This window comes from Pogona vitticeps, chromosome 5, assembly GCF_051106095.1.
Source record: "Pogona vitticeps strain Pit_001003342236 chromosome 5, PviZW2.1, whole genome shotgun sequence".
Taxonomy (NCBI): domain Eukaryota; kingdom Metazoa; phylum Chordata; class Lepidosauria; order Squamata; family Agamidae; genus Pogona; species Pogona vitticeps.
The window spans coordinates 98,536,098-98,563,771 of NC_135787.1; the positions used below are offsets into that span (position 1 = coordinate 98,536,098).

The window sequence follows — 27,674 nt, forward strand, 5'->3', positions numbered from 1 at the left end:
CCAAAAGGAGAGCACAGCTAAGAGAGCTGTGCAGCCTTTTGTTGGGACTGTGCTTTCAAGCAAAACTTCTCTAGTGTTTTGATAAAGAGGTGCTGTTGAAAGTGATAACAAAACGTACTGGTTCGCCACACGGTTAGCGTTCTTTGATGTGAATGTGTATCTTTTTTCTCTGGAGATGATATCTTGTGTTATACTTTTCACTTTGAAACCACAATCTCTAGCAAACCACTGCATTATGGGATCTGTAGTCCTCCTGAGGCATCTCTGGGGGAAAAAACCAACACCCCTCAATTCACTTACATCACTGAAGATGACATAATGTTACTATGGTTAAGAATTTTTGGAATTAATATGTTGAGTTCTAGGACTATTGTAATTTATTATTTTAATCCTGATGTAATATTTGGTGGACGCTGTTCTTTTAGCTTCCAATTTCCTTTGGATATTTACTATACAAATACTTTTCTATTGTTTGTACAGATGGTGTAGCCATGTAAATTAGGTGACAGCTACACGCACTGATCTATCCCTGGTGAGGCAGACCTTCATAAATGTTTGCAACATTCCAGAGTTGCATGGGAACAGAAGTCACACACTACTGGCAAGTACAATAAATTATGAACAGGCATTTGGAAAATGATGGTGTAGGCTGACAATCTCTCTTGAACTACATAGTACTTTCAGTTGTCTGGTTTTATGGTGCTGGTTAGCAATGCCAGCATTTGTCTTCAGAGGCACTCAGTATTTAGAAGAAGGGTCTATACGGAGTGGATAAGCCCCAGATATGCAAAGAAAGGGTTTTGCAGGGAATAACCCTGGAATCAGCACCCTAGAGTTATGTGGCAGGCTTTCTTTGCTGGACGAATGGTGTGCACGTGCAAACAAACAGATGGCCAGCTGCTCTGAAAAGCAAAGCAAAGTGTGCTGCTTATATACCGCCCCATAGCGCTTCAAGCACTCTCTGGGCAGTTTACAAGTTAATTATACAGGCTACACATTGCCCCCCCCCCGAAAGCTGGGTAATCATTTTACCGTCCTCGGAAGGATAGAAGGCTGAGCCAACCTGGAGCTGGCTGACTGGGATTGAACCCCGGATTGTGAGCACAGTTTTGGCTGCAGTACAGCGGTTTAACCACTGCACCACGAGGCTCTTCTGAAACACACCTATATCTCCGTTTCTTTTGAGGCTACATTGGGGCTATGGGAGCACTGTTCGTTTTTGTTTATTTATTATTTATTTATTTATTCAATTTTTACCCCGCCCCTCTAGACAACGTCTACTCGGGGCGGCTTTTGTCTTGTTTTGTTCTGATTAAAACTTGAACAGACTCAATAACTGTGTCACCCACAAACAGAATCTCTGTCCAGTCTAAGGGAAATCTGAAATTATACGCTGAAGAGCTGCAAACAGAGACGAGAAATTCTCGGCTGTAAATTCTTGCTTATCTTGTCTTCACAAGCAAGGAGGTACATTTGCAATTTCTCAGGGTGATATTGACTTGATGTTTATAGAAAAATTGCAGAACTTGTGCAAATTACTCACCTTGTGAAATGTGTGCAATTTGTACAAATTGTGCAAAAAATGCAGTACTATAACTGCTGCTTCGTTTCATACACATTTAAAATCTGGACTGTTAAGTGAGCTCTTCATAGTTTTTTGATCAAGCAGTTATTCTTCCATGTCTGCACGTGTGTGTGGTTTGCTTTGCTTCTTAAAGGGAAAGGACACTAGTTTTGCATAAACTGCCCTGGAGGTGTTTTGTGCAAATAGCAAAAGAAACAAAAAGACTTTGATGACCGGGGGGGGGACACTCCTGTTTTTCTGTCATACTGGAGGAAAGAAATCTCATGGGGCTTGAAAATGTCTTACCTAGATGTCTTCTCATGTCAAGATAACCTAAATCAATGAGAACAAGGAAATGAACAAATATTCTTTCCTTTTTTAATCTTGAGGGTCAATAATAATCCCCCTATCCTTTTTATAGAGGCTATTGAATGCAAAACCCCAAAGCCTTACGTTTTGGCAATCTAAATAGCTTTTTGCTTTTTAAAAAGCACCACAGTCTATTCATTTCTGCTTGAGTCCAGACTTCACAACAGGTGCACAGACCATATTCAGCACTGCCTGTTTTTAAGGAGTCCCTGTACCTCTTTATTTCCATAAGATGACTGTGGCAAAAAAAAAAAGGTAATGATTTAGCTCTAAGACGTTGCAAGTCATGTGGGAAGGAGGTGGGAATGACAGGTTTGTCATTCTGACATACCTACATCCTCTGTGATTCACACTGTGGGTAATCCGCACATGTGTGGAGCCTCATCGGAAATTCTAAAGCTTCTGCAAGAGCAAAAAGATACATTAATGCAGACCCCTCCCCCTTGGTAAATGTCCCTTGGTGCTAAGGCTCTCCCTCCAGTAATGTCAACTGCCGCATACAAGGAACAGGGCATGGCAAAGGGGAGGCTGGGTCAGGACGTGTGACTCACAAAGGTCCACTTGAAGAACTGCAATTACAGGTAGATAACCCGTTGTTCTTCTTCATGGCCTCTGTGAATCACACCCAGGGTGACTAACAAGCTGTCTTACCGGGAGGAGCGTGTCACGCCAAGGTAGATGACAACACAGCACACCCAAAAGCAGCAGCAGAATTCTGCTGAATGTCCAATCTGTAGTGGTTGATGAATGTGGACAACTGTGACCAGCTGGCAGAGGTGCAGACATCCTGTAGGGAAACGCCACTAAGAAATGCCGTAAAAGTCGCCAATGCCCTGGTAGAATGAGGGCAGATACTCTGTGGCACTGGAACTCCAACAAGTTGATAAGCCAGCTGAATGGTGGAGGTAACTTACTTGGCTATCCTTCGTGAGGTAACCTGGAGGTCTTTACCAGGAAGCTGATAGCTGAAAAAGAGTTGAGTTGAGCACCTGAAAGGTTGAGTACAGGCTATATAAAAAGCAAAAGCCGTTCTCACATCCAAGATGTGGAGGATCTTTTCTTGTGAAGTAGACAGAGATGGAAAAAAGTATTGCCGTGAGGCATATGTGGTGGGCTAGGCACCACTCCCAGAGGTCCACAGCTAGATAGAGGAGGCCTGGAGAATGGGTACCTCCTTTTTAAAGAATATAGTACATTATAGTAGCATTGTCCGAGGCTATCTGAACCATTTTGCCAGTAAAGTCATTTCTGAAGGCTTTGCAATCTTTATTACTGCTAGCGACTCCAGCTCATTGATGTGGAGCAACTTTCCTCTTTGTGACCATTGTACATGAATCCGTAAGGATTGACAGTGAGCACCCCAGCTGGTGAGGCTGGCATCTGTGGTAACTTGGATTTGTGACTGTGGCTGTTGAAAAGGCCATCCCACCATTAGATTTTGGGCAGAGTGCCACCAAGTCAGCTGGGAAGCAAGTTCTGAAGTGACTTGCAACAACATATGTGGTGGGTGTGTCATGGGGTTGAATGAAGCCAGGAACCATGCTTGAAGTGACCTCATTTTGAGGCAAACATGTTGGGCTACTGAGGTCATGGACGCCATAGTGCTCAGGACATGTTGGACTGTCAGTGCAGATACAAGTGAGTGGGGAGTAAAGACACTGAGTAAGTTTAGTCAGTTGGTACGCTTGTCCATTGGAAGGAAAGTCCATGCATGTCTTGAATCCAGAACTGCTCCTGTGTAGTGAACTAGCCTTGTGGGCTGTAATTTGGATTTTTGAAGGTTTACTGCCAGGACGAGATCCCTGAGGAGGGACAGGGTGAAGGAGATTCCACGTCACACTTTGTGATGTGAGCAAGCCACAAGGAGACAGTTGTCAATGTATGGAAAGATGTGGATCTTGTGAAATCTGAGGTATGCTGCTACAGGTGCCATGCATTTGGTAAAGACACGGGGGGTTGTTGCAAGTCCAAACGGAAGTCTTATGAATTGGAAAGAATGAGCTCCTAGTTGGAAGCGGAGGTAAGGCCTGGAAATGGAAATATGTGTCTCTGAGATCTATTACTGCAAACTAGTCCTTTCTGAGTAGCAGAAGGATGACAAACTCAAGAGTAACCATATGGAACTTGGTGGTAGTGATGAGCTCCCTGAGGTTGAGTATAGGTCGGAGACCTCCATCATGGTGATGTAGGACGGAGGAGAAAGCTGGTGGAACTCTATGGGGTACCCGCTCTTTACAATGGAGAGGACCCAAGAGTCTGTGGTGATGTCTTCCCACATAGGTAAGTGCTACCAGAGGGCGGGAGGGAGGTTGTTCTGAGGTGGCACTGGAGTCTCGGCCAGCTGGATGTCAAATGTGCTGTTTGTGTTTGTGGCCATTGCACCTGGTTGCACCTGTTGACATAGTTTGGCTCAATAGGGTTGCTGTTTGTAATAAGGCATGAAGGATGTCTGCCTTTGGAGTTGTTGTTGGAATTTCTTGTATGAATTGTAAGGGTGGCACAATTGGGTACACTGAGGGTGCTGTTGGTAAGTAGGATAAATGCCCCAGCTTCTCGCTACTGTCCTTTTCCTTTGGATATTTTCAAGAATATCATCTGTCTCTGCATTAAAGAGGCCTACACGATCGAATGGGAGGTTCAATGTGTGCGCATGCATCTTCCGCTAGGCCAGCGGTTCTAAACCAACAAAAATGGCTAAGGGCTACAGAGGTGGCCATTGATTTAGATGTGGTTTCAACCATGTGTCTGGCCAATAACATCTGCTGTTTTGCCACCAAAAGGCCTTCTTGTTGAAAGGTTTGAAAAAGTACTTTCTTGCCCTCTAGGAGGGTAGACCTATTGTCCCATAGAAAACATTGATCGGCACCCATTGCTCCTTGATAATTGACAACCCTCCTGGTAAAGGCAGCAGAAGAGTACGGCTATCTGCCCATTGAGTCAATATACCTGCTATCTTTATTCGGTGGTATCAGGATTTGCCTGTGTCGAGAGTGAAATTGTGATGCTTTGACAAGTATAGAGTTAGGTGCTGCCTGTTTTTGTAAGAAAATAGCACCTGGGTCATTCACCCAATAGAGGTTGTTGATGCGTTTCTACACCGAATGGGAGGATGCTGGCTTGGTCCAGGAGTGGTGTGCTGTGCTGAGAAGGGATGGTAGCATGGAAATATGGACTGGTGTTGTAGTGTCCTTAGAGATGGGGGTCATAGAGGTGATCCGCTGGTTCAGTTTTTGGTTTATGAATCTGGAGGTCAAGGGACTTAGCCATACGGACCATTAGCTGGGCGTACGATTGAAAATCCTCAGCTGGAGGATCTGTATCTGCCAGATCTGAGTCTGGAGATGTTAGTAATACTGATGCCGTTTGAGGTCTAGAGCCATGTTCAGAGTGTTCGGGATTGTGCCGTGAGTCTACTGACTGTTGATTGACGTCAACATCGACAGGCTGATCTTCGAAGTATCAGTATCGACTTTGAGATGCCGATGTCAAAGGGTGTCCGTGGACAGCTGTCGATATTGAGAGTCTTCAACTGTATCGACATTGAAGGTACACCCGTGGACAAGAGCTGATATTGAGGGTCTTCAGCTGCTGCGGAGACCATGGGTGCATCCATGGACATTGTTAAATGTTGAGAGTTGTCCATATCAAAGGAATCAGTGTGTTGGAATGGAGGTTGTTGTCGGTATTGAGACCATTCTCGAGATGGAAAAGGCATTGATGAACCATACTGTATCATAGTGGAATAGACAGATGCCGGAAATGCTGAGCAGGATGACCACTTCCTATGAGCCAGGAAGTAGTAACTTGCCAGAACTGAAAACTTGCTAAGAGCTAGGGAATATTGGTTGGCTTGCTTGGACCTTTCCAGTGCCGGTGGATACGCGGCGCCAATAATCTCAGAGCAATCCTGACAACAGGATTGCTTCGACCCCAAAGCCTCCATAGGAGGGGCGGCATGTTGTGGCTGTACTCCAAGACCAGGAAAAACAGCTGGTCAATGATGTTTAGTGGGCTTTTCCATCAGGCACCAATCGGGGCAAAGAACATCCCAATGATGGTGCTGAGCATACTCCATTTCTATGATTGAGGGCTTGATGCCTTTGCTGATGTGCTGGAGGCCGAAGTGGTAGGCCTAAAGGGGCAGGGTAGGGCACAGTGTCTGGTTGAGCTTCAGTGTCTGGTAGGGCAACTCAAAGAGCCTGAAGATTGATGCCGGCTGTCAGGAGAGGCTGTCAGCAGGTCGACCCGCTGTTCCTATTCAGGAGACTGTGCGGGAGACTGTTGATGAGATGGAAGTGGTTCCTCATTTGAAAGTGAACTGACACTGATGAGATCTCCAGACTCTGGTGGCTGCGGAGTTGGGGAGATGTCTGGAAGAGGCTTCAATTTCAAGGATTTAGCCTTCTTTGGAAGTGAGGGTTCAGGCACCAAGGAAGCGTCCGTGGACAGTTTCCTCTTGTGTGCAGCCTTTGATGTTGAGGACTTTGGCTTCGACTGTTTTGTTTTTGAACTCGCAGGACTGTAGAGGTGGAAGGTATGGAATCGGAGCAGGAAGGAGTAGGCACCTGGCAGTGTTTCGCCACCTCAGAGACTGCCTTGTCCATGGCCTTAGCCTGAGATATGGACTTACAGGGTGATTGTGCCATGGGATTAGTCGGCTGGAGAGATTGCTCCCAGAGCTTCAATTTAAGCTGAGAAAAGTGGCTGTGGAGGACTCTACATTTAAAGTTTTTACAATCGAGACACGATGAGGTTTGATGAATTTCACTGAGGCAAAAAAGGCGCAGTGGTGCCCCGCTTGATGATGACCCTGTTGGACTTTGGTGTTTCTATGGGTTTTTTCACTTAACGTTGATTTGGTCCCTGCTTCGGGAACTGATTTTTCGCTTCATGACCTTTACAGCTGATCGTTGGGTTTTCAAAATGGCCTCCCGCTGTTTTCCGGACCTATTTCCAGAAGACAGTGATCGAAAATGGTTTCCCCTATGGAGGATCTTTGCAAAATGAGCAGGTGTTTCCCCCATTGGAATGCATTAACCAGTTTTTAATGCATTCCAATGGGTTTTTTACTTTCGCTTGATGACGATTTTGCTTAACAGCAATTTTAATGGAACGGATTATCATCGTCAAGCTCCCCTGCATTTTGCATGGCCATCAGAGAGTGGAATCTTTTTGTTGCAGGCCACACAGCATTTAAACAGGCTAGAAGAGGCCATGAACCAAAAATTGGTCTAAGGAATGTGGGGTGGGGGGGAAGGAATCGCTTCGGCCTTATGGCCGGAGTGTATTTCTTCTAGTTCTGCAAATATATAATTAAATAATAGGTGTTTAAATTAAGGAATGAATGTAAAGAATTGAATAATTTTCCTTTTCTTTCGCTTTCAGTTTCTCACAGAAGGAAAGGTAGAGGTTCTCAATGCAGCGGTTGAAACAAACTGAAGGGAGAGCCTTGGCACCAAGATACATATACCGAGGGGAAGGGGGTCTTCACTAATGTATCTTTTTGCTATCGCAGAAGCTCTAGAATTTCCGATCAGGCTCCGTGCATGTGCGGATTACCCAGAGTGTGATTCACAGAAGCCAAGAAGAAGAACCATTGACTACCTTGAAAAGAAGTCTTGGACATCCTACCTGCTGTTTTATAAAGCCAAATCACAGCTTTGTTGCCACTGTCATTCTGCAGTGCGCTAGAGCTGGCAAAAGTGTCACAAGTTCACTGGAAAAAAATTTCCACAAGGTGCAGACATTTTGCAATTGATGAGTGTTCCTAGAAGATCTAATCTTCCAGAAGAACTAGACCATTGCTTTCCAACCTCACACCTGACCAAGGTAGTTCTGAGAGTACAGTACATAGCATTTAAAAAAAAATACTTTCAGAAATGTACAATTCACTTTTATACCTGAATAACAACATTCTACTGTTTAATACTAGCATGTTTAGTATCTATATGCAAAAAGTATTGGGACATGAGTATTAGTCTTATTAAATTGTTTTTCTATAGAACTGTTACTTTGCTGTTATACCAGAAGGGGTGGTAGGAATTGAACCTGTTGAGAATGGGACAGCAGAACATCCAACTCACCAGTAATGGGGGATGGCCATTGTTGAACTCACTGTCAAGTCAATCTTAAGCCACACCAGAGACTCAACTCAGACTTGACTCAGGCTTTTCCCCCCAATGACTTGGACTCAGTTCATGACTTGGAATCCACCCATCCCCCTACCTATTTTCTGGGGGGGAAGGCTTGTTTTTAATAGGGACTCAGACTTGGGACTTGGTACCAAAGACTTGGACTCAGACTTTGGACTTATTACCAGAGACTTGGACTCAGATTTGGGACTTGGAACAAAGACTTGCCAACATCCCTGAATGGTTACAGGTCTTGCACAAAAAGACAGAGATGCTGATCACTCAGCTTTTTCAGGAGTCCTCATAGCCCATGTTTTCCATTGCACTAGGGTAATTGAAGACTGCCAAGGAAGTTGTATATTAGCCAGGTAAGGATAGCAGAAATATACCTGAGAATTTGTTAATCACAATTAATAGAGAGTTGACATTACATTTGCATCCAGTCTGCATAATCCTCTGAAAACCTCTAACTGGAAAGCTTGCTGGACTCCTTACTAAACATTTAAGCCATCATACAGGAACAATTTCAAAAGCCAATATTGTGCATTTTACCTACATGCACTTTTCTTCTTTTTCCTGCCTTGTCCCAACTATCCTACCCTGCTCAGAAAATTCATATTTTACCAGGATTTGCAGAGATGTGTATCTTCTGTGTTCAAAATGATTCTCTTCCCATCAGGAATCCTCTGATCTCCTACTTCACACACAGGACATTCTTCAACATCAACACAAGAATTGGAAATCTCATCAAGTATTTTCCCTATTTCACAACAGAATGGCTGAATTAGAGCTTTTTAAAAAAAGCAGCAGCAACAACAAAATCAAATATGTGGCTTTCTCTTGAAAACATGAAAGAGTCCCACATGCTGTGGGGATCAGCCTTCAAGGAGATACTATCCAGCTAATTAGATACCACAGTTTCTACATATACACATTTCTGGTGGTATCACCACTGTTTTTCCAGCCTTATTTATTATTTTGCGGGTGTTATGAGAAAGGAAAGAAGGAGTTCCTTTTCAACTACATTGTACTTTATTCCTCTCAGTTTCTAAATTTAAATGAGGGAAGGAAGGGCAGTAAAAGGCAAAAAGGGAAGGAGACAGATGGCAAGCCTTAGGCTAAATCTGGTTAACACACAGAATCACCTGCCAATCCAGCTGCCAAGGAGACAAGAAAGGCATATAGAGCAGCGAATCCCAAATCTTGTGTTACAGTTCAGCCATGTGCTGTAAGAGAACCCAAGAGATGCTTTGCCAAGTAAAGCCACCATGATGGATGCATCTGTTCACTCAATACTCATCAGAACAGGGAGGCTCCACACAGTATTAAATCCCCATCCTTTAACCAATATATTGGTGGCAGCAGCATCCCAAGAAAGGAGGGAAGGATATACCATATGTTACAATTGACAGGTACGGCGAAATTTCAGAAGCACCACCATTTTCAAAACAGCATGGCTCTTTCCCTGAGCTTTGACTAAATGGAGCAAAGTCTTACTTCCTTAACAGAAAGAGAAAAGCGCCCTGGTTTTAATATTTTCATGTTGTCTCACAAAGAATTTGAGGCCGTTGGCAATAATATTGCTACCTTCAGTGTCCAAAGCATTTTACACATGTTATTACCATAAACTTTTAAAGAGCTCTGTAGGAAAATTAGTTGCATTATCTGCTGTATATGGGGCTGGCCTGATGCTACCAGTTAAGACTGGCCTAATGCTGCCTTGAGATCTCACACCAGAGATGGGATTTCAACCAGCAGCCTCACTGAACATGATCAATCTCTCTGCCATGATACTGCACCAACTCTACACTATATCTACCCTCTGCAGCTGTGTGATAATCCAATATAGCTGCTGATCAGGGGCCTAGAGAAGTGAAAGGTGAAGGGAAGAACTCAGCTTGTCATTCTGTACTTTCAGAAGATGATGACCTGCTTTGATGGTGAAATATTCCTCATAAGCCAGCACCAAAGAGAACATACTTGCCTGGAGGACAGTGGGCATGACATCCTTCAACACATTTTAGAGGGCACACCATTGGAGCAAAGTGCTGGCATGTCCTTGGACAAGCAGGACCACAGCTATTGTACCTCCATTCACACTCATATCCTTCCTCTACTTTGTTCATGTCCTCACAACTTTGTGCTACAAAATATGAAGAAGAAAGAATGGAACATCTGTTTTATGCAAGAATAAAAATGAAACAAGAATAAGTGAAATAATAACATTATTTAGAAATAGAATGGCTGATGGTCAGATTCCAAAAGATCTCCTGTATTGAGAATTAGTGCATGGAAAGTGCCCCAGAGGGAGACCACATCTGCGATACAAGGATATCCATAAACGGGATCTGAAGGCCTTAGGAATGGACCTCAACAGATGGGAAACCTTGACATCTGAGTGTTCAGCCTGGAGGCAGGCAGTGCATCATGGCCTCTCCCAATTTGAAGAGGCACTTGTTTAGCAGGCCAAGGCAAAAAGGCAGTCCTGAAACCAGCAAAATCAGGGAGCCGAACAGGGGACAGATTGTATTTGTCTTCAGTGTGGAAGGGATTGTCACTCTAAAATTGGCCTTCTCAGCCACACTAGATGCTGTTCCAAGACCTCTATTCAGAGCACGTTACCATAGTCTATAGAGACTGAAGGATGCTTACAGTATAGTATAGTACATTTATGTTTCCAAAGTGCTTTCTATACACAATGTAACTCTGTTACCATGGCTGCACTTCAGATGGAAAGGTAAGACATACAAATCAGGGCATAACAGTAAACACTTACTCTGTTTACCAACGAAGTTTATGCTAATTGCATTGCACCAGCATAAAAACTCAGTATAATTTTGGCCATTATGTTTTAACTGTAGCTTTTGCTAACTGCATTGAGGGGCTGTTGACAAATTAGATAAATAAATAAAAGGTAGCATAGCTGACTGTGAGACCAACTTTGGACATTACCTTTCTGCGCAGACGCAGAATTCACCAATTCCCTCTCCCTCCAAAATGATATAATCTAGTGCTCCTCTGACTGCAGAGTTATACTCACAGGTCATACTTGACACTTATTTAAATGGGCAGTCCCTCTCCTCAAAGACAGATTTCTCTATACGGAGTGTGGGTGAAATGTGACCTATAGGATGCACAGAGCTCCTAAGGGCCCAAAATGTCATTGACATGGAAAACCAAATTGAAAAATACTGATGCATGGCGAAGGAGAAGAGGAGGAAAACTCGCAACATGTATAACCATTTCTGCTGTCAAGCAGCATTAAAGGAAAGCAGAGCAGAAAAACAGAACAGCTTAGAAAGTAATATTGAGGCACATTTTCTTTCCAAAAGGGGGGGGATGTTTTAAAGCAGGTTAACAGAGGCCACTTGTGGCATTTAATGGACCACCCATCTCCTGCACAATTGTAGTATTCCTCATTAGCATGCACCACAGAATGGTGATGGTATTCCATACTATTTGCTGAGGTGTGCCTGCTAAGAAAGAGAGCTGGTACCAGAACTAGCCCCACAGAATACCCAGCCATCTCTCACAGTGGAAGGGCTTGCCAGCATCGATGCTACCACACATAAGACTCAACAGAGAAGCACTACTGTTGCCTGATGTTCTGAAAGACAAGTAAAGCAGGGGACATTTCTCTCTCACACTCACTCTTTCTCCTGCCCCCCTCCCCCAATTGATGGCCTGGGATTAAAGGAATAGTCATGGCCCTCTCCTAAATTAACTTGTGTCAAAGGATGCAGTATATTCTGTCTTTACAAACAGCTTCTATTTTGAATAATTTGTTTTATTTTTCTTGCAGTAGCACTTACGGCATAAGGTGGGTGACCTCCAGTGAACTACAGCCCCTTTCTGTGCACAGGCGTGCGCATAAGCAGCTATGGCATCACAGAAGCAGGCACAGTCTCCAGTGGATTCACAAGCACATGTGTCATACATGCAGATATCCATATATGGCTCAGGATCAACCTGCAAAAGAATTTAAAGAATCAAATCTTTCCCCTTACAAGCAGCTTTCCATTACATTCAATAAGCAAAATGTATACACTTTCACACACAAGCAACTTCCCACCAAGCCATTTCTGTATGTACAGTGGTACCTCGCAAGACGATTACCCCGCAAAACGATTAATCTGCATGACGACTAGGTTCTGCAATCACCATAGCGCTTTGCAAAACAGTGTTTCCTATGGGTGATTTTCGCTGGATGATGATTTTTACAGCTATATATATATATTAGAAAGCTAAGATCGCCCATAGGGAAGCCATATTTCTAAGGTATAGCACCCTGATTATGGAATGCTCTCCTCTTGGATTGCTGATTAGCACCAAGAATGCGCTCATCTCAGTGCAGGCTTGAAAGCTGACTATACAGCTAGGCATTCAAAACCTAATTAGATTATGACTTGGTTTCTAATCTGAAACTTAGCTGGTTTTGTTCTGTTTGAACTGCTAGATAGTTTGAATTGTTTTGCAATACACTGCACTGCCTTATAGCACTGGCTCCCAACCTTGGGTCCCCAGAAGTTCTGGGACTACAACCCCCAGAAATCCCGGCCAGGGAGCGTTCATCTAAAAACATCTGGGCACCCAAAGTTGGAAACTACTGCCTTACATATAATTGTTTTATATTGTTAGGTTGTTTTAGTTAGATGACTTTCTTGATTCCATGCAACTTTTACATCTATTCATGTGGGGTGAGTTAGAAATACCTTGATAAATATAAATACATATATGTTTGGAGAAAAGCTAGAAAAGCTGTGATAATGGCACAAGAAATTGCTTACCAGATATTTGCAATCTTCGAAGAGATCACTTTTCAAGATGTTGCATGAGGTCTCCACCATTACCTGCTTCATTGTGTTACCATCGCATAACGAAGAAACCAGGCTCTGCCCTTGAGAAAACTTAATAAGCAGAAGCAATGATGATATATTACTCTTAGAACAAATGTGATTAAACACAAACTGTTTTAGTGTTGATTTAACATGAACCCAGTGGCAATCCCAGTTATGACTGACCCCAAGAAATGAATATTTGAATATCTGGCATCTGATTTTTAAAGAAAAAATACAAGCTGAATGGGTTATGATTGGGCATATTTAATAGGAACATGTTTCTAACAAGTAGGTGGACAAGAAAAGCAAATAAAGTATAGTATGGATTTGATTTTTTTTTTTAAAAAAAAATTCCAACTATGGTGCCCAATTCAGTCTACTTTTCTTACCAATTTCTTACCATTTTAAACATACATCTAATGCTACCACTGAAATAAAAGGGACTGAAAATGCAACTCTCTTTCTGGATTTAAATATAAATGAAATAGCAATTATTTTAAAGGACATGAATTTAATAATTCAGTCTCCTGAAGCTTTTTTGATTACTTGGAAAGCACCAATTTTAATGAATAGATTTCATGAATTGGGCACTTGAAGCCATTTTGATTATGTTATGAAAACACTGTTACCAAACATGAAAAATATAACTGCTTATTTTTTTCTACTAATGAGTGTTACTTGTATTTAATAATTCAATACATTTTCTTCATCCTTTTGCTGATATGAAAATACATTTTGCTACTATGAAAATGCATGTAAGTATAACAAAAATGTAGTAGATTAAGCATGTACTATTGATTGAAATCAAATGGTCAATTAACTAAATCTAATTTAATATGTTTCTTAAATTTCCACTTTTTAAAACACTCATGGAAATTTAAGTAATTTATAATTAATCATCATTTATATATTCGCGAAGGCTTTCACGGCCGGGATCTAATGGTTGTTCTGGGTTTTTCGGGCTCTTTGGCCGTGTTCTGAAGGTTGTTCTTCCTGACGTTTTGCCAGTCTCTGTGGCCGGCATCTTCAGAGGACAGCAACCTGTGCTGTGGTCCTCTGCTGTCCTCTGAAGATGCCGGCCACAGAGACTGGCAAAACGTCAGGAAGAACAACCTTCAGAATACAGCCAAAGAGCCCGAAAAACCCAGAACAACCAATCATCATTTATATTTTATCCAATAAACAGACTGATTAATTAAAATAGATGACCGATGAAAGAGAAATTCTTTAACTATATATACAGGAAGATGTTAGAAATTCTGGATTTACCCTTTCTGTTGTTGTAAAAGGAAGGCAGTCTACTAACCTCTGAAACAGCATCCTCCTCCAGAATCAAAATGTTATGTTTACTTTATTTTATGTATTCAGGGGGATCATTTTCCTTTAAACACCAGGCATCTCTATATAGAAAGCTTCTATAGCAAGACTGTAAAATCCAGACTACAGTTGCAGTGGCAACAAACAATTTAAACATTATGAAAATCGAAGCAGTGTTGATCTCTTCAATCCCCAGAGCAGCTGCAGGAGCCAGGAGCACCACAGAAACCTAGGGTGAAATGGCGATATACCCCACATTGTATTCACACTGAATCATACCTTTCTGACATCAGCACACTGTGAATTAACTTTCCAAGAATTCCCAAAGTCATTCGGATCTACTTCAAGCTGCCTCCTGCTGCTAGTCAAGTCATTGTTTTGGATGCCGTCAAAATTGCCACACAGACCACATACTTGATCCTTGCAAATAAATAAACCACAAAAAACGTTAAACTTCCCAACTAATGACATTAATTATTTAATAAACTTGAACCATGTTGTGTTCTACAACTGCCAAATGTTAGAGTGCTCTAACCACTTAGTGCCTCTAATGCTCACTAAGCATGTGCATCTTAGATATCACCAGCAGCAAAAGAAAAGAAAAAAACTGAAAATGAGCTACTAGCATCCCTACATCCCACATAACAATTTTAAAAAACCCTTTAAAACCCCCACATAACCTCAAAGGGGCATTGGGGCCAATTTCACACACAATCCAACCTCCTTTAAGCCTGGGAGAGATTTATTTCTCATGCTAATTTCCCAATCAAATGTACTATACAGGAACACTAAAATACTGTACTGTTCCTTATGTGCAGGAATTATAACTTCTTTAATGCTGTAGAGTAGGACAATGATTTTAACTTTGTAACTATGCTATTTAAAGGGGCAACTGCATTGATCATTTACATCACAATTCTCAGAGGCATTGATTAAATCAAATTAAAAACCATCAACTACCCAATGTAAATGTGAGGAAGACTGAGGGGTGAGTTGTCTCTTTTCAGTCGGTAATCTAATTGTAACACTCAGGTGTGGCTTAATTTTGCTCCCATTTGCTGGCATCGCTTTTCTCTCCTTTCTGCCCTGCATGATCCCATGATCCCAGGCAAAGAGGCACATGCAGGAGTGTCAGCTCCCTCAAATGAGTATGTCATCTATAAACAGTGTTCTTGGTTGTTGTGTGTGTTTTTAAAAAGATATGTGAATTGCCAATTAGCACCTCATAAGATCAAAGGCAACTTCTGCTGTCAGAGTTTTGTGCAAACACAGCTTTCTCTCCCCCTGCCTCTGTGGCACAATAATTGTTTGTTGCCTAGACAACTACAATAATTTCACCTGTGAAATTACAGTAGGGGCCAGATCTGAAAAACTGAGAATAACAGAACATCAAAATTCATTTTCTCCACTGTGTAGCTGTACCCTAGTAAATCAGTTTGAGCATAAGGGGACATGATTTATATGTAAAAATGCATAAACAAGCTGACAAACATAATAGTCAGAATAAACTTACTTTATAATGATCTTTCAAGATAACAGTAATTCCCATGTCTTGGTCCCAAGTTAAAGAAATTTCTCCTCTACCCAGTAGCAGAATGTAGTAACGACCAGATTTCAAGACTTCAAGGTTGGCTTCCTCTCTTGGAGGTATCAAGATGTTCACCTCGGTGAGAAAAAATACAGGAATTTCACCTGCAGGAATCTATATTAACCTCTAAGACTTCTTCAGTCATAGCCCAAATCTTGTTGACAGTAGTGCAGCAGAAAGAATGAACACTAGCAATACCTGGATCCCTAACCAGTAACAGTACCCCAGATGAAGCATACAAAGAGCCCTGTAGTTCAGAAGATGGATAGAACATAATAAAGAAAACAAAGCATATTTCTAGCTATTAAATAAAAGTTTCAGGGATGATTCCTGCCTCTACAAATTTCACATACCTACATCTATTCAATTATGCTGAGAAAAGTTGGTTAAAAAATAGGGACAACAAAAAAGGTCTCGCAATTGCAAAAACTCTAATTAAAACAAACAGAAAATATCTTGCTATTCTGCAGGCAAGGAGAAAAGCTTTGTGGTTTCTTGTTATTCCATGACAAGTGCAGATTTATGTCTTCAGCATAGAGTACTACTCTCATCTCTCTCTACCTGAACCCACTGCTAACCTGCTTCACAAAGTGACCCTGAGTTTGAGGGAGGAAGAAAAATGTCTACAAACATTCCTCACACCATCTACTGATTCATAAACATCTATTATCTTCAGTACTGAGGGCTGGATCCACTTGTCACCTGACCAATTTGCAGCATTTTTAAAATCTATAGTGGAGGCCATCAGCTGGGACCTTGCTCCTTTTTTAAATACAGTGGTGCCCCGCATAGCGAGGTTAATCCGTTCCGGATTAACCTTCGCTATGTGAAATCTTCGCTAAGCGGGAAGTAAAAAGCCATTGGAACGCATTAAACTTCATTTAATGCATTCCAAATCGGCCCTAAACTTCCCACTTAGAGAAGTTTCCTGGCCCCGGGCAGCCATTTTCGCGCCCTCGGCAAGCGAGGGGAGGGCGCGAAAACGCCGCGCGGGGCCATTTCGGGTCGTCCGCGGCCGTTTTGAAGCCGCAAAACAGCTGTTTTGCGGCTTCAAAACGGACCCAAAATGGCCCCGCGCCGCGTTTTCGCGCCCTCCCCTCGCTTGCCGAGGGCGCGAAAACACCGCGCGGGGCCATTTCGGGTCATCCGGCGCCCATTTTGGAGCCGCCGAACACAGCTCCAAAATGGCCGCCGGACTCCCCAATCGTCGCACTGCGAGTGCGGCGATTGGGTGCTCCGTATAGCGATCCCGAAAAAGCGGATCGCTATACGGATTTGTCGTTATACGGTGGATCGAGCAGAGATGTTCAGCGCTCCATCTTACCCGGTGAGACTTGAATCCTTTCAGCCTGTGACACCGGATTTGCTGGATAAAGCAGTTGATCACTGCCAGGCCACCACTTCCTCTCTTGACCTCTGCCTGGCCTGGCTAATCAAAGCAGGAATGGGCCACATCGATAATTAATGGGTCTCTCCAGGAGGCCAAAGACCCTCTTGCCCTCAAGGAGACACTCATCAGGCCCATTAGGAAGAAACCAAATTTGGCAGTGGACAATATTGGCAATTATAGACCCGTCACAAATCTTTCTTTCCTTAGTAAAGTGGTGGAGACAGTGGTGGCTGATCAACTTCAGGCTCTCTTGGATGAAACCAATGCCCTGGATCCATTCCAGTCGAGCTTCAGGTCGCGCCACAGCACAGAAACGGCACTGGTCGCACTGTTGGATGACTTGTTGAGGGAAGCTGACAGGGGCAAAATGTCCTTTTTGGTCCTCCTCGATACTTATTATTTATTTATTTTATATCCCGCCTATCTGGTCTTATGACCACTCTGATATATCAGCTGCCTTTGATACCGTCAACCACGGTAATCTCCAGGGGAGGCATTCCAAGTTGGGAATCGGTGGTTTGGCGCTTGCCTGGCTCTGATCTTTCTCGGAGGACCACCCTCAAAGAGTTCAGCTTGGGGAGAGTGTTTCGGCCCTGTGGAGCCTTAATTGTGGGGTTCCGCAGGGTTTGATCATCTCCCCAATGCCGTTTAATATCTATATGAGGCTGCTGGGTGGGGTCATCAGGGGGTGTGGGGCCTTGTGCCATCAGTATGCTGATGACACTCAGCTCTACATCTCCAGTTTCACCTACTTCAGTGGATGCCATTCTGTCCCTTCAGCGCTGTCTGGAGGCTGTACTGCAATGGATGCAGGAGAATGTGTTGAGGCTGAACCCAGACAAGATGGAGGTCCTGAGAGAAGGTGGCCCCTCCATCGGTGGCTTGGGAAACTCCCTCTCTTTGGGGGGGTGACTCACCACGAAGAGTGAGGTTTGCAGCTGGGGAGTACATCTTGACTCAGCGCTTACCATGGAAACCCAGGTGGCATTAGTGGTCCGTTCCTCCTATTACCATCTATAGCGGATTGCCCAGCTGCATCCCTATCTTGATGGCAGGGCCCTCACCACTCTGGTCCATGCACTTGTAATCTTGAGATTAGACCACTACAATGCGCTCTATGTGGGACTACCTTTGAGATTGATGCGGAAGCTTCAGATGGTGCAGAATGCGGCGGCCAGACTTCTTAGTGGAGTGAGAAAATCTCTCCCACACTGGCTGCCTTGCACTGGCTGCCCATTCATTTTCACATTGATTTCAAAGTGTTAATGATGACATATAAAGCCCTAAATGGTTTAGGACCTCGATACCTAGCAGAACGCCTTCTCCCACCTAGATTTACTGGAGTCACTCGCTATGGACAGGAAAGATGGCTGAGGGGCCTAACACCAAGAGAGAACCAGAAAGAAAGAACAAGAAACCAAGCCTTCCCGGCAGTGGCCCCACGACTTTGGAATTGCCTGTTGTCAGAGATCTGCCTGGCACCCTCGTTGGGTGTTTTTAAGAGCAAATTAAAGACTTAGCTCTTTAGGCAGGCCTTCCCTCCTGTCAATACTTGACTTTTACTTTCTACTTAATCTTCTGTTTCATATTTTCCATCTTGATTAATACTAATATTGTCAATGTAAATCGTTGTTTTTATGAATAATTTTATTGTGAGCCGCCCTGAGTAGACATATGTCTAGAAGGGCGGGATAAAAATCAAATAAATCAAATAAATCAAATAGATAGATAGATAGATAGATAGATAGATAGATAGATAGATAGATAGATAGATAGATAGATAGATAGATAGATAGATAGATAGATAGATAGATAGATAGATAGATAGATAGATAGATAGATAGATAGATAGATAGATAGATAGATAGATAGATAGATTAGATAGATTAGATAGATAGATAGATAGATAGATAGATAGATAGATAGATAGATAGATAGATAGATAGATAGATAGATAGATAGATAGATAGATAGATAGATAGATAGATAGATAGATAGATAGATAGATAGATAGATAGATAGATAGTCAAACCCAACTAGAGTAGACTGATTAAGCTTGTGAATATACCATCAAGGTCCTGACAGAATTCAATTGGAGTAGCTCATACCCCACAAATGCCTGAAAGCTGCTGAAAGACCAGTGTGCTGAGGAGGGGGAGAAACTAGGCCAGCAATCTTATATATGTGTTCTCACATTTTATAGTACTTTAAACATTATTTTATTTGCTGAATGTACTCTGATCTGGGCTTTTAAAAAAAGTAGCATGTACTGTACATGTTTTCAAAGACTAATGCAAAACTAACTAAAATGCATTTTTGCACACAACTTAAAAACAACATTCTGAATGAAAAATGGTTGGATTAACATTTTGTACGTTTAAGCTCAAAACAAAGCAGCAGTGTGTGGCTTCGTGTTTCACTTCAAACAGCCTTGCAAAGCTCCAGTGTTCCACGGACAATACAGCACTTTCGGATGTTTAGGTAATGGTAATTCTATATCGCTCTGGAGATCTGTGAAGGATGAATGCAGGGACATTCCTGGCTGTTACAATGCCCAAGGCAAACAGCTGAACTCTGCCCTCTGGAAAGGGATGTGTGTCTAGAAATGGAAGGTGGTGGGGTGTGTGGGGGGGGACAAACTCTCTGGTTTACTTTGCACAACATGTGGTTGGAAGGAGAGTAGAGTAAGAGAGCCATCTAGAGAATGTTTCCCCATCTGGGGATCGCCTTTAGTGGAGGGTGCATAACTACTGAACAGGTTCTTGCAATAATCATCTTTTCACTACCTTCAAGCACAAATGATGTATTCATCGCTAGTCAATAGTTAAGACCATGGAGACACTCAACACCTGCCAGGTGGTATCTGGCACTCTGCTGTGGAACCTCTAAACTCCTCTTTGGACCAAGAACAGCAAGCGAGGGGGCTCTTTTGAGGCAAAACAGTTACCCTCAATCTGTGTTGAACTAGAGTTTTGCTACACAAGACTTTTATCCTGCAGTCGCTCTGCCTCAAACACAGAACAGACAATGAGATTTTCCCCTTGTGAGCTCTCCTGTTCTCCCTCTGATTCTTTCCCATCAGAAAAAAAGTTTGTTATGTAAGAAAAGACACAACACATCCGCAGTGGCTTTTAAGTGATAGTACCAGGAGCCCTCCATCATGAAACATCAGTATGTAATGGGAAGAAAGGTTTAACACAAACTCCTCTCTTTAAGAAATATTAGGCATGAATCTTCACATAGAAAACAGGCTCTTAAGCTAATACCCGGTATCTATCTGTGAAGATTCCCAGTCATCCAGCTGAAGTTATCTGGAAGTTGAGTCATGGCAACTGGACTTCTTCCATATTAGGTTGAAACATTTCGCTACTCACCCAAGTAGCATCTCCTCAGACCGAAGAACCTACTTGGATGAGTAGCGAAACATTTCAATCAAATAAGGAAGAGGTCCAGTTGCCATGACTCAACTTCCAGCTAATACCTGGGAGTTTGGAAGCTCACATTCACCTTATCTAGTAAATCCAGATCAGGTGCTCTAACCATTCACCAGAAATCCTCACCCCATGGCCAGGCTAACCATAGGAACTGCTTTCCCCAAAGACATGATTGAGAGCTGAAATGAGATATTGCCCAAATCAGATATTTCCTTTTCAAAACCAGTAGAAAACTTGCTTCTTTCCAGTGGGACATCTGCCAACAAGGAATATGGTCATGCTTACCTTTCCACTATATAACTCTATCTCCCCACCATCAAAGAGAATAGAGATCCTTTTAGTGCACTTCTCCCCAGTGAAGCTACACCCATCATTGGCAACGAGTATTCGAAAGGTCCCAGAAGCACCATCACTGTCATCACAGTAGTCCTTTAAAAAAAAACACCAGCATAACAGTAGATGTCTGGAATGTGCAGACAGACTGCCATCGTCAAAATTCATAAGTCTAGTTCTTACGAAGAAAATCTGAAAGCAATCTCTGGGATCTTGCTGCTAGTATCCTCCTAAGCTCCTTGAATTAAAAAACATTGCAGAGGCTAGTCGTATTCATGCTTACTTGCAAAGATGTGCTGCTAGCCCCAGTCACCAAACATCACTACAATGTGGGAGATGCTTCCCTTGGTCACAGTCCCAAGCTGCTGCAACAGTATTACTGCAAGGACCATGTGGGCCAGGCCTATCATTTAAGTCTTTCCTTCCATATCATCTCACTGGGTAGGAAGGACCCATCCATGTAATTTTAGCATTGATACCATGAGGGCACAGAACTCCACCATGTTGCAGAGCTCATGACTTGCCCCTGGGTGGATGTTGCAATCTAGATCTACTTGACACACCTGAATCAAATAATGCACAGGGCTTAGCAATAAAAACACAATCATTATTTTTTTAAAAAAATATTAAATCCTCTACCTAGTTATATATATGGGCACAACTGGCAGCGTGAAAATTATCATGGGTCTGTCTTTTCTGATCCCTCCTCCTCCTCTGACCAGTCAAAGCACTATCCTGTCTCAAAGCAGTGAGACACAACTTTGGAACACTATCCACAGGACTACACATTTTGGCTGTGCTTCAGAGCCAATCAAAATTTATCCCACTGCTGTCCTCCTTTCTTAACTTGATTTCGGGGATAATTCAGAATGCTTCTCACTGACATTCCCATTGAGGTTGAAGAACGTTTAGAAACTACTCATCTCCCCCCCCCCTTTCAGCATGCTGTCAACCAGAACCTCACCTGCCAGCATGGCACTCTAGCCAAACTCTTACCTGAACTAGTACATACTGACAGTTGCCTGGAAATCTGTACTTTAGTCCATCAAATGTCAAGTAGTGTGCTGTACCAATGACTGAGCAGGTGGCGTCACAGACATTCTCTGTACATTCCCATTTTCGTCCATGACAGATACTGTAGCAGGCAGAAGGGGAGCAGTTATTGGTATTTTTGTAAGTTTTCAAAAATCTGTTTCGGAATTTGTTACTATGTTGAAAGCAAAATCTGTCTCTTGGAGAGAGAGGGCAAATAGTGTTTATCTCCTCAGAAACAAACGCCACAATATTTAGACATCCTTCCCAGATATAAGATATTTCCCCCTAACCAGAGGATCAACTTTTTCAATGTTGCCATCTAGATTTGGCCCAAAGGAACAGTTCAAAAACTGAATCTCTTTTCTCTGGTAATAACTGTTACAGCCTCTGACAGTCATAGGTTCTAGCTAATCTTTGTGACCAGACACAATTTCTGCTTGCAACCAACTCACATCTTCTACTTGTGTTATTACACTGAGCTTTAGAGGTACAACATGACTTTGGATGTGAACACCTACCATCCTCCTTCATCTCCAGCTGATGGTGGCACAGGGAGCCTGACCATATAAGCACTGAGTTGAAGAAGAATGTAGTTCAGAAAGCCTCTTCAAGAACTAGACTATGTAAGACACAATTCATTCAACAAGTGTGTGTGTGTGTGTGTGTGCGCGCGCACATGCATGTGCATGTTACATGTTTTAAAGCAAATTTCAGATAGAAGGACTTAACCCAAACTGAGAATCTAGTATGGGATTTTTCCCCCCACATGTTCTCTTCACTGAAGTTCCAGCCTAAACCACTCACACAACGACGCGTTGTATGCATGTAACACAAAATGTGAATTGCATTGCATCAGATTTGGCCTGGAAATTCAATATGTGATTCAGGAGATGGTGTGTGTGTGCATCTTGTGAGGAACAGAAAAACGTTACTTGCCCAATAGAAGTAGGGTGACCAGATGAAAAGGGATACATTTTCTGTACTTTTATAATAATTGTGTAGAGGAAGAAATGGCTTGCATTAAAAGCTGTGCATACTGAAATTTCCTCTTCCAAACAGCTATTAAAGGTACAGAAACACTGTGTTCTTTTTCATCTGGTCACCCTATAATGGAGGACAAGAAGCCTCCCTAAGATAAATGAAACATCTTTTAATTTTATACTGTGGACCTGAGATAGGGGAAAAAATTCAACCCAAAATACCTATCTGTCCTCTAATTGAATTTATTCAAATATGAGTACATCTCCATTTCTGTTACAATATATGCGGGTACACAAAATATAATTTTAAAATCCTAGTTCTAAACACAGTAAAAATAAACCAATCAAAATATAAACAAACAAACAAATAAGCAAGCAGGACACATGCAGGCATTTAGCCAAAGCCAAAGAAGAGTAAATCTCAGCATGACAGATGAATATTCTTTGATCTGAAAGCAAAAGTGGGGGTTAATTTTTTTTTTTTTACTCCTTAAAAAAACATGGACTTAAGAAAGCTTTCAACCCTGCACAAATTTTCATCAAATTGGCCATAGCAGAACTGTGCATGGTTGAGGAAAAAAACATAAATCATGGCTTGATGCGTGTGTTTGTGATTTTTTTTAACAGTCTAATAAATCTGTCACCCAACTTTGTCTTCAGATTGTGTAAAAGGACCAAAAAGTTTCCCCCACTTTTTTTATGGACTATGAAAGACACTTTGACCTCTAACATACAGCAGTTTTCAGCCCTGTGTTGGTTTGGTGCACTCCTTATGGACTAAAGATAAAATTAAAAATACATTTTAAAATTAGAGTATGCAATGACTGAAAATATGTTTGCACAACTACATCTGTGTAAGGCTGATGACATCGTCAGCAGACATAATTTGTCAAAAATTAATACTTTCTTCTTCTTTCCCATGGTTCCAACAGTTCCTGTTTCATCATTTGGAAGCCATGGGAGCTGCAGCACAGGAGGAGTAAGTCTTTACCAAAAAACACTGCTGCCAGGATAATATTACCAGTGGCAGTGATTTTCAGTTATTAAACATTTCTAATAGCATCTTGTTCTCAAAAACTGGAGATATAGCAAATTATTTCTAAAAGATCTGAAATATGAACTATCTGATGTGATAGGGGTTCTTATCACATGATTTTCTATATATAACAGTAAGTAAATTGTTGTCTTCTTTCTTTAAATATGTTTAATATTAAATGTAAAAACATTCTGTGACATGATATTTCATATAAAATTGAATACCTTCATTCAATGCATCTACCTACCAAAAATTGTTTAAAATGCATTCACTTCCCTTATAGACACAAAATATCTCATCCATGCAACATCATGCCACCAAATGCTCAGAGGAAAGGACTCTTAAAAGACATAATCTTTTTTTTCATATATTACCATGTATAAATAGGAAATTTCTGAGGTAAATAGACAGCCCATGGCTGCTCCTTTGATCTGTTAATAGGACTGGTGCTCTAATCTGGGCGGCGGAGGGTTATTCTCAAGGCTATCTCTGTTAATTCTATAAGGAACTGTGTTGGATAATATTTTTATCTAATACCTGATTATTAGTTTCTAGAGCCTGAGTTTGTAGTGCACTGGTGTACATGGACCTTGCATCCACAGTCATTAGGATCTCTTCCTCCTTTACAACCACTGGACTCAATCTGTAGAATTACATGTGTAAGAAGGCAAGAGCAAGACAAATGTTTTTTTTAATTATCTATAAATTTGGCAAGAAGTCCCAAAACTGAATTGCAAGCCAAGCCAACACTACAGGCTTCCCTGGTCTACATTACTACTGCATTACTAAATAGCATTATTATTTTATGGATTTCAGGCAAGATGGAGTACCACATAGGCATCAAGACTGACAGCCATTTCTTACCAAGTATTGCAGTCTTTGGTCACAGTCTCTCCTGGAGCATATTCTTGTCCATTGTGAAAACAGGGGCACGTTTCAGGCACAATACATTTGTTTCCATGTCGGACCTAGAACAGAGATTTCTTAAACCAATTTAAGAGACAGACAGACCTACTAGGTTCAGGGCCACAATCAAGACCCATTCATTTTTTAGACTCCTTAAAAAAAACATGGACCTAAGAAATTATTTCGCCTAGAGTGGTCGAAATGACTAGATAGGCGGGGTATAAATACAATAAATAAATAAATATAAGTGCCCTGGATGTGACCTGCCATTAAATTCTTTCCTACACACATGGCAAGTGGGTTACTTCAATTGTCTCTCTATCTAATTCTAAATTCAAACCTGATTCTGGGTAACAAATTAAGACATGACGAGGATAATGGAGTGAGAGTGGATGTAGGATTGCAGCAGAAAACATATCAAAAAGCATTATATGCTGAAGGAGGCACATTTGATAGGAGGTGGCTCATCTTCTTCAATCCCCCCGACCCATCAAGGGGGCAAGGGGAGACGAGTGTTCTGTATGTATGGCAGGAAATTATTCTCATGATAGAACTTGGTCTGAGAAGTAGACAGAATTTGCTTGCTGCTGAAAATCTTGTGGCATTGTGAGATGTTTCAGAAATCTAATTGAAATCTATTGGAGAGGTAATACTGCCATATATATGAATAAAGATATCTCATACAAACATTTTAAAATATTAGTTATATGATTTATAATAAAAGCAAAAAAATCACTCTCCAGCATCCTAATTTTGGTGCTTTTTGTAGAACCAAAACAGGATTGCTTAGAAACCACTGATATTTATAGAATTTCCTCTAACATTGATAGAATTATATATATCTTTTTTTTTTTTAAAAAAAGTGTGATTTCACAGTAAATGTTAATGGCCTTATTTCTGTAATTAGGCAAGTATTCAACATTATCTTTGCTTAGTCTTAAGCAATATGAGCTGCTGCAATGAAGTCTTGATACACTCCTCGCCACCTGCAGAACCCATTCTTCCCCACTTTTCTTTCCCTCCTTTTATTCTATGCAGGGGAACATTTATGTGGGGTGGCATAACTCAGCAGATAAGGTTGGGGATGAAGTAACACGAAGAGTTGGGCAACAGTGCCCTCTTGTGCTGGACAAAATTCTAGCTCTGCTTTGTGTGATGAAAGAATATGATGCCATAAGCAAGGTATATCACATGGAACGTGCGGGAACAGAGGGCAGCCTACATAGCTGTTACAGGGTGGCATGCATCTCTGTGTGGGCCAAGCCACTCAACCTCAGAATGAAAGTTCTTTCTTTATCATAACATGATATGCCTGGGCCTGCCACCATTATTCACTGCGGATTGTGCACCATCTGTGTATGCTCAAGTAGCAATTCAGGTTCCTGCTTGGGACTGACAGAATATTTGGAACTGGATGTATAGGGCACATAAAGGTTCTAGCTAGCCACTGCTTGGATTGTCGTGATTATTATCGGATGATGGACAGCTCAGAAATGTTCCTTCCTTTTTTTTCCTTTTTTTTACTCCATTGCCTAACCAGGTTTGCTAGGGGATTCTGGGATCTCATAATCTAAGAGTAATATTTTTAAGATCTGGGATGATATTATTGGCTGAAACTACATAGGTAGCATAAAGATTGCCTATTCTGATACCCTGTATAACTTTGCCCTCCCTTGGTGTTGACAAGAGGCCCAACAGGGCACAATGGGGCAAAACAGGCTGATGATCTTCCATAAGGAGGGAACCTGACAGTCGTGACATCCTGAAGGAATCCCAGGTCATCGGAATTCCCTCTTGCTTACGAGCATTTTCATCTGAATGTATTCATCTACACGTTGTCAGATAAACATGTTCATCACTCAGTACTCTTCCACTCAAAATGTTTGCACTTCTTCCAAATGTTTGGAGCAAAATTTATTCCCCTCATTTGGATTCTGCATTGATGGGGATGGGGTCTAGTTCATGCCTTTGTTAACATCTTTAGCTGCAACTTTAGGCCCGTCCTCTCCATTCCAAGCTGAAGATTCAGACTGCAGCATCACATTGGCTGGGTCTACCAGTTGGAACTCATCCCTTGATTTCAATGGAATTAACCATGACCAGTTTGGGCTGGACCCAACTCTGCATTTACACAAATGTTGTGAATTACAGCAGAAGCAGGAGGTGGATAGTTAGAAAGGCACAAAAATGCAGGTGAGCAAAAGTAGCATGTTCCACTATCATTTTCTCCAATAACTTCAAGTGAAAATGTTTATTTTTCTTACCCATCCAGTGGGACAGAGGCAACCAGACACACATCCATGGCTGACACAGCCCAAATCAAAGGTCTGACAAGTCTTCATACATTCTACTCCTTTTGCTCTTGGATCATTTGCAGGGCATACAAACATGGTCATGGGATGCCTGCAGGCCAAACTCCGTTTTGCTTTAAGAGTAAGAAAACATATTTAACAATAGTTTCTCAGAAGTCACTTTTTAATAATGTTTCAAAGGCTGGCAGAAGCAATTTTCTCCAAAATCTAACACACACACACCATCAGAAGTTCAGTACATTTTATTCAAAGGTTAGACTCATCCAGCAGAAGTTCCCTGCAATGTTGTTTAAATACTTCTTTCTTGTAGGTTTTGCCCAGTTTATTGTTTGGCATGATTTGAGGATTAATAAGAAATCAGGCCGCTATTGCTCCCCCATGAAAACTGAATGGGATTGATTACCAGTTTAATGGTATTATGTTTCTTTCCTCTTTCTATAC

The 27,674-nt window shown here is 41.8% G+C and overlaps 1 protein-coding gene across 1 annotated transcript in view; it reads right to left on the reverse strand.

Annotated features, from left to right (window-relative positions):
* VWF (von Willebrand factor) overlaps positions 1-27,674 on the reverse strand; it is a 172,954-nt gene that overhangs the window by 85,723 nt on the left and 59,557 nt on the right. Inside the window, exons 18-27 of the mRNA XM_020785775.3 lie at positions 27,186-27,346; positions 24,880-24,983; positions 21,961-22,099; positions 20,917-21,060; positions 15,733-15,882; positions 14,499-14,639; positions 12,852-12,971; positions 11,877-12,033; positions 10,049-10,207; positions 8,689-8,824 (exon numbers count right to left, since the gene is read on the reverse strand). Of these exons, the coding sequence (XP_020641434.3) occupies positions 8,689-8,824; positions 10,049-10,207; positions 11,877-12,033; positions 12,852-12,971; positions 14,499-14,639; positions 15,733-15,882; positions 20,917-21,060; positions 21,961-22,099; positions 24,880-24,983; positions 27,186-27,346 (1,411 nt within the window). The remainder of the gene's footprint in view (positions 1-8,688; positions 8,825-10,048; positions 10,208-11,876; positions 12,034-12,851; positions 12,972-14,498; positions 14,640-15,732; positions 15,883-20,916; positions 21,061-21,960; positions 22,100-24,879; positions 24,984-27,185; positions 27,347-27,674) is intronic.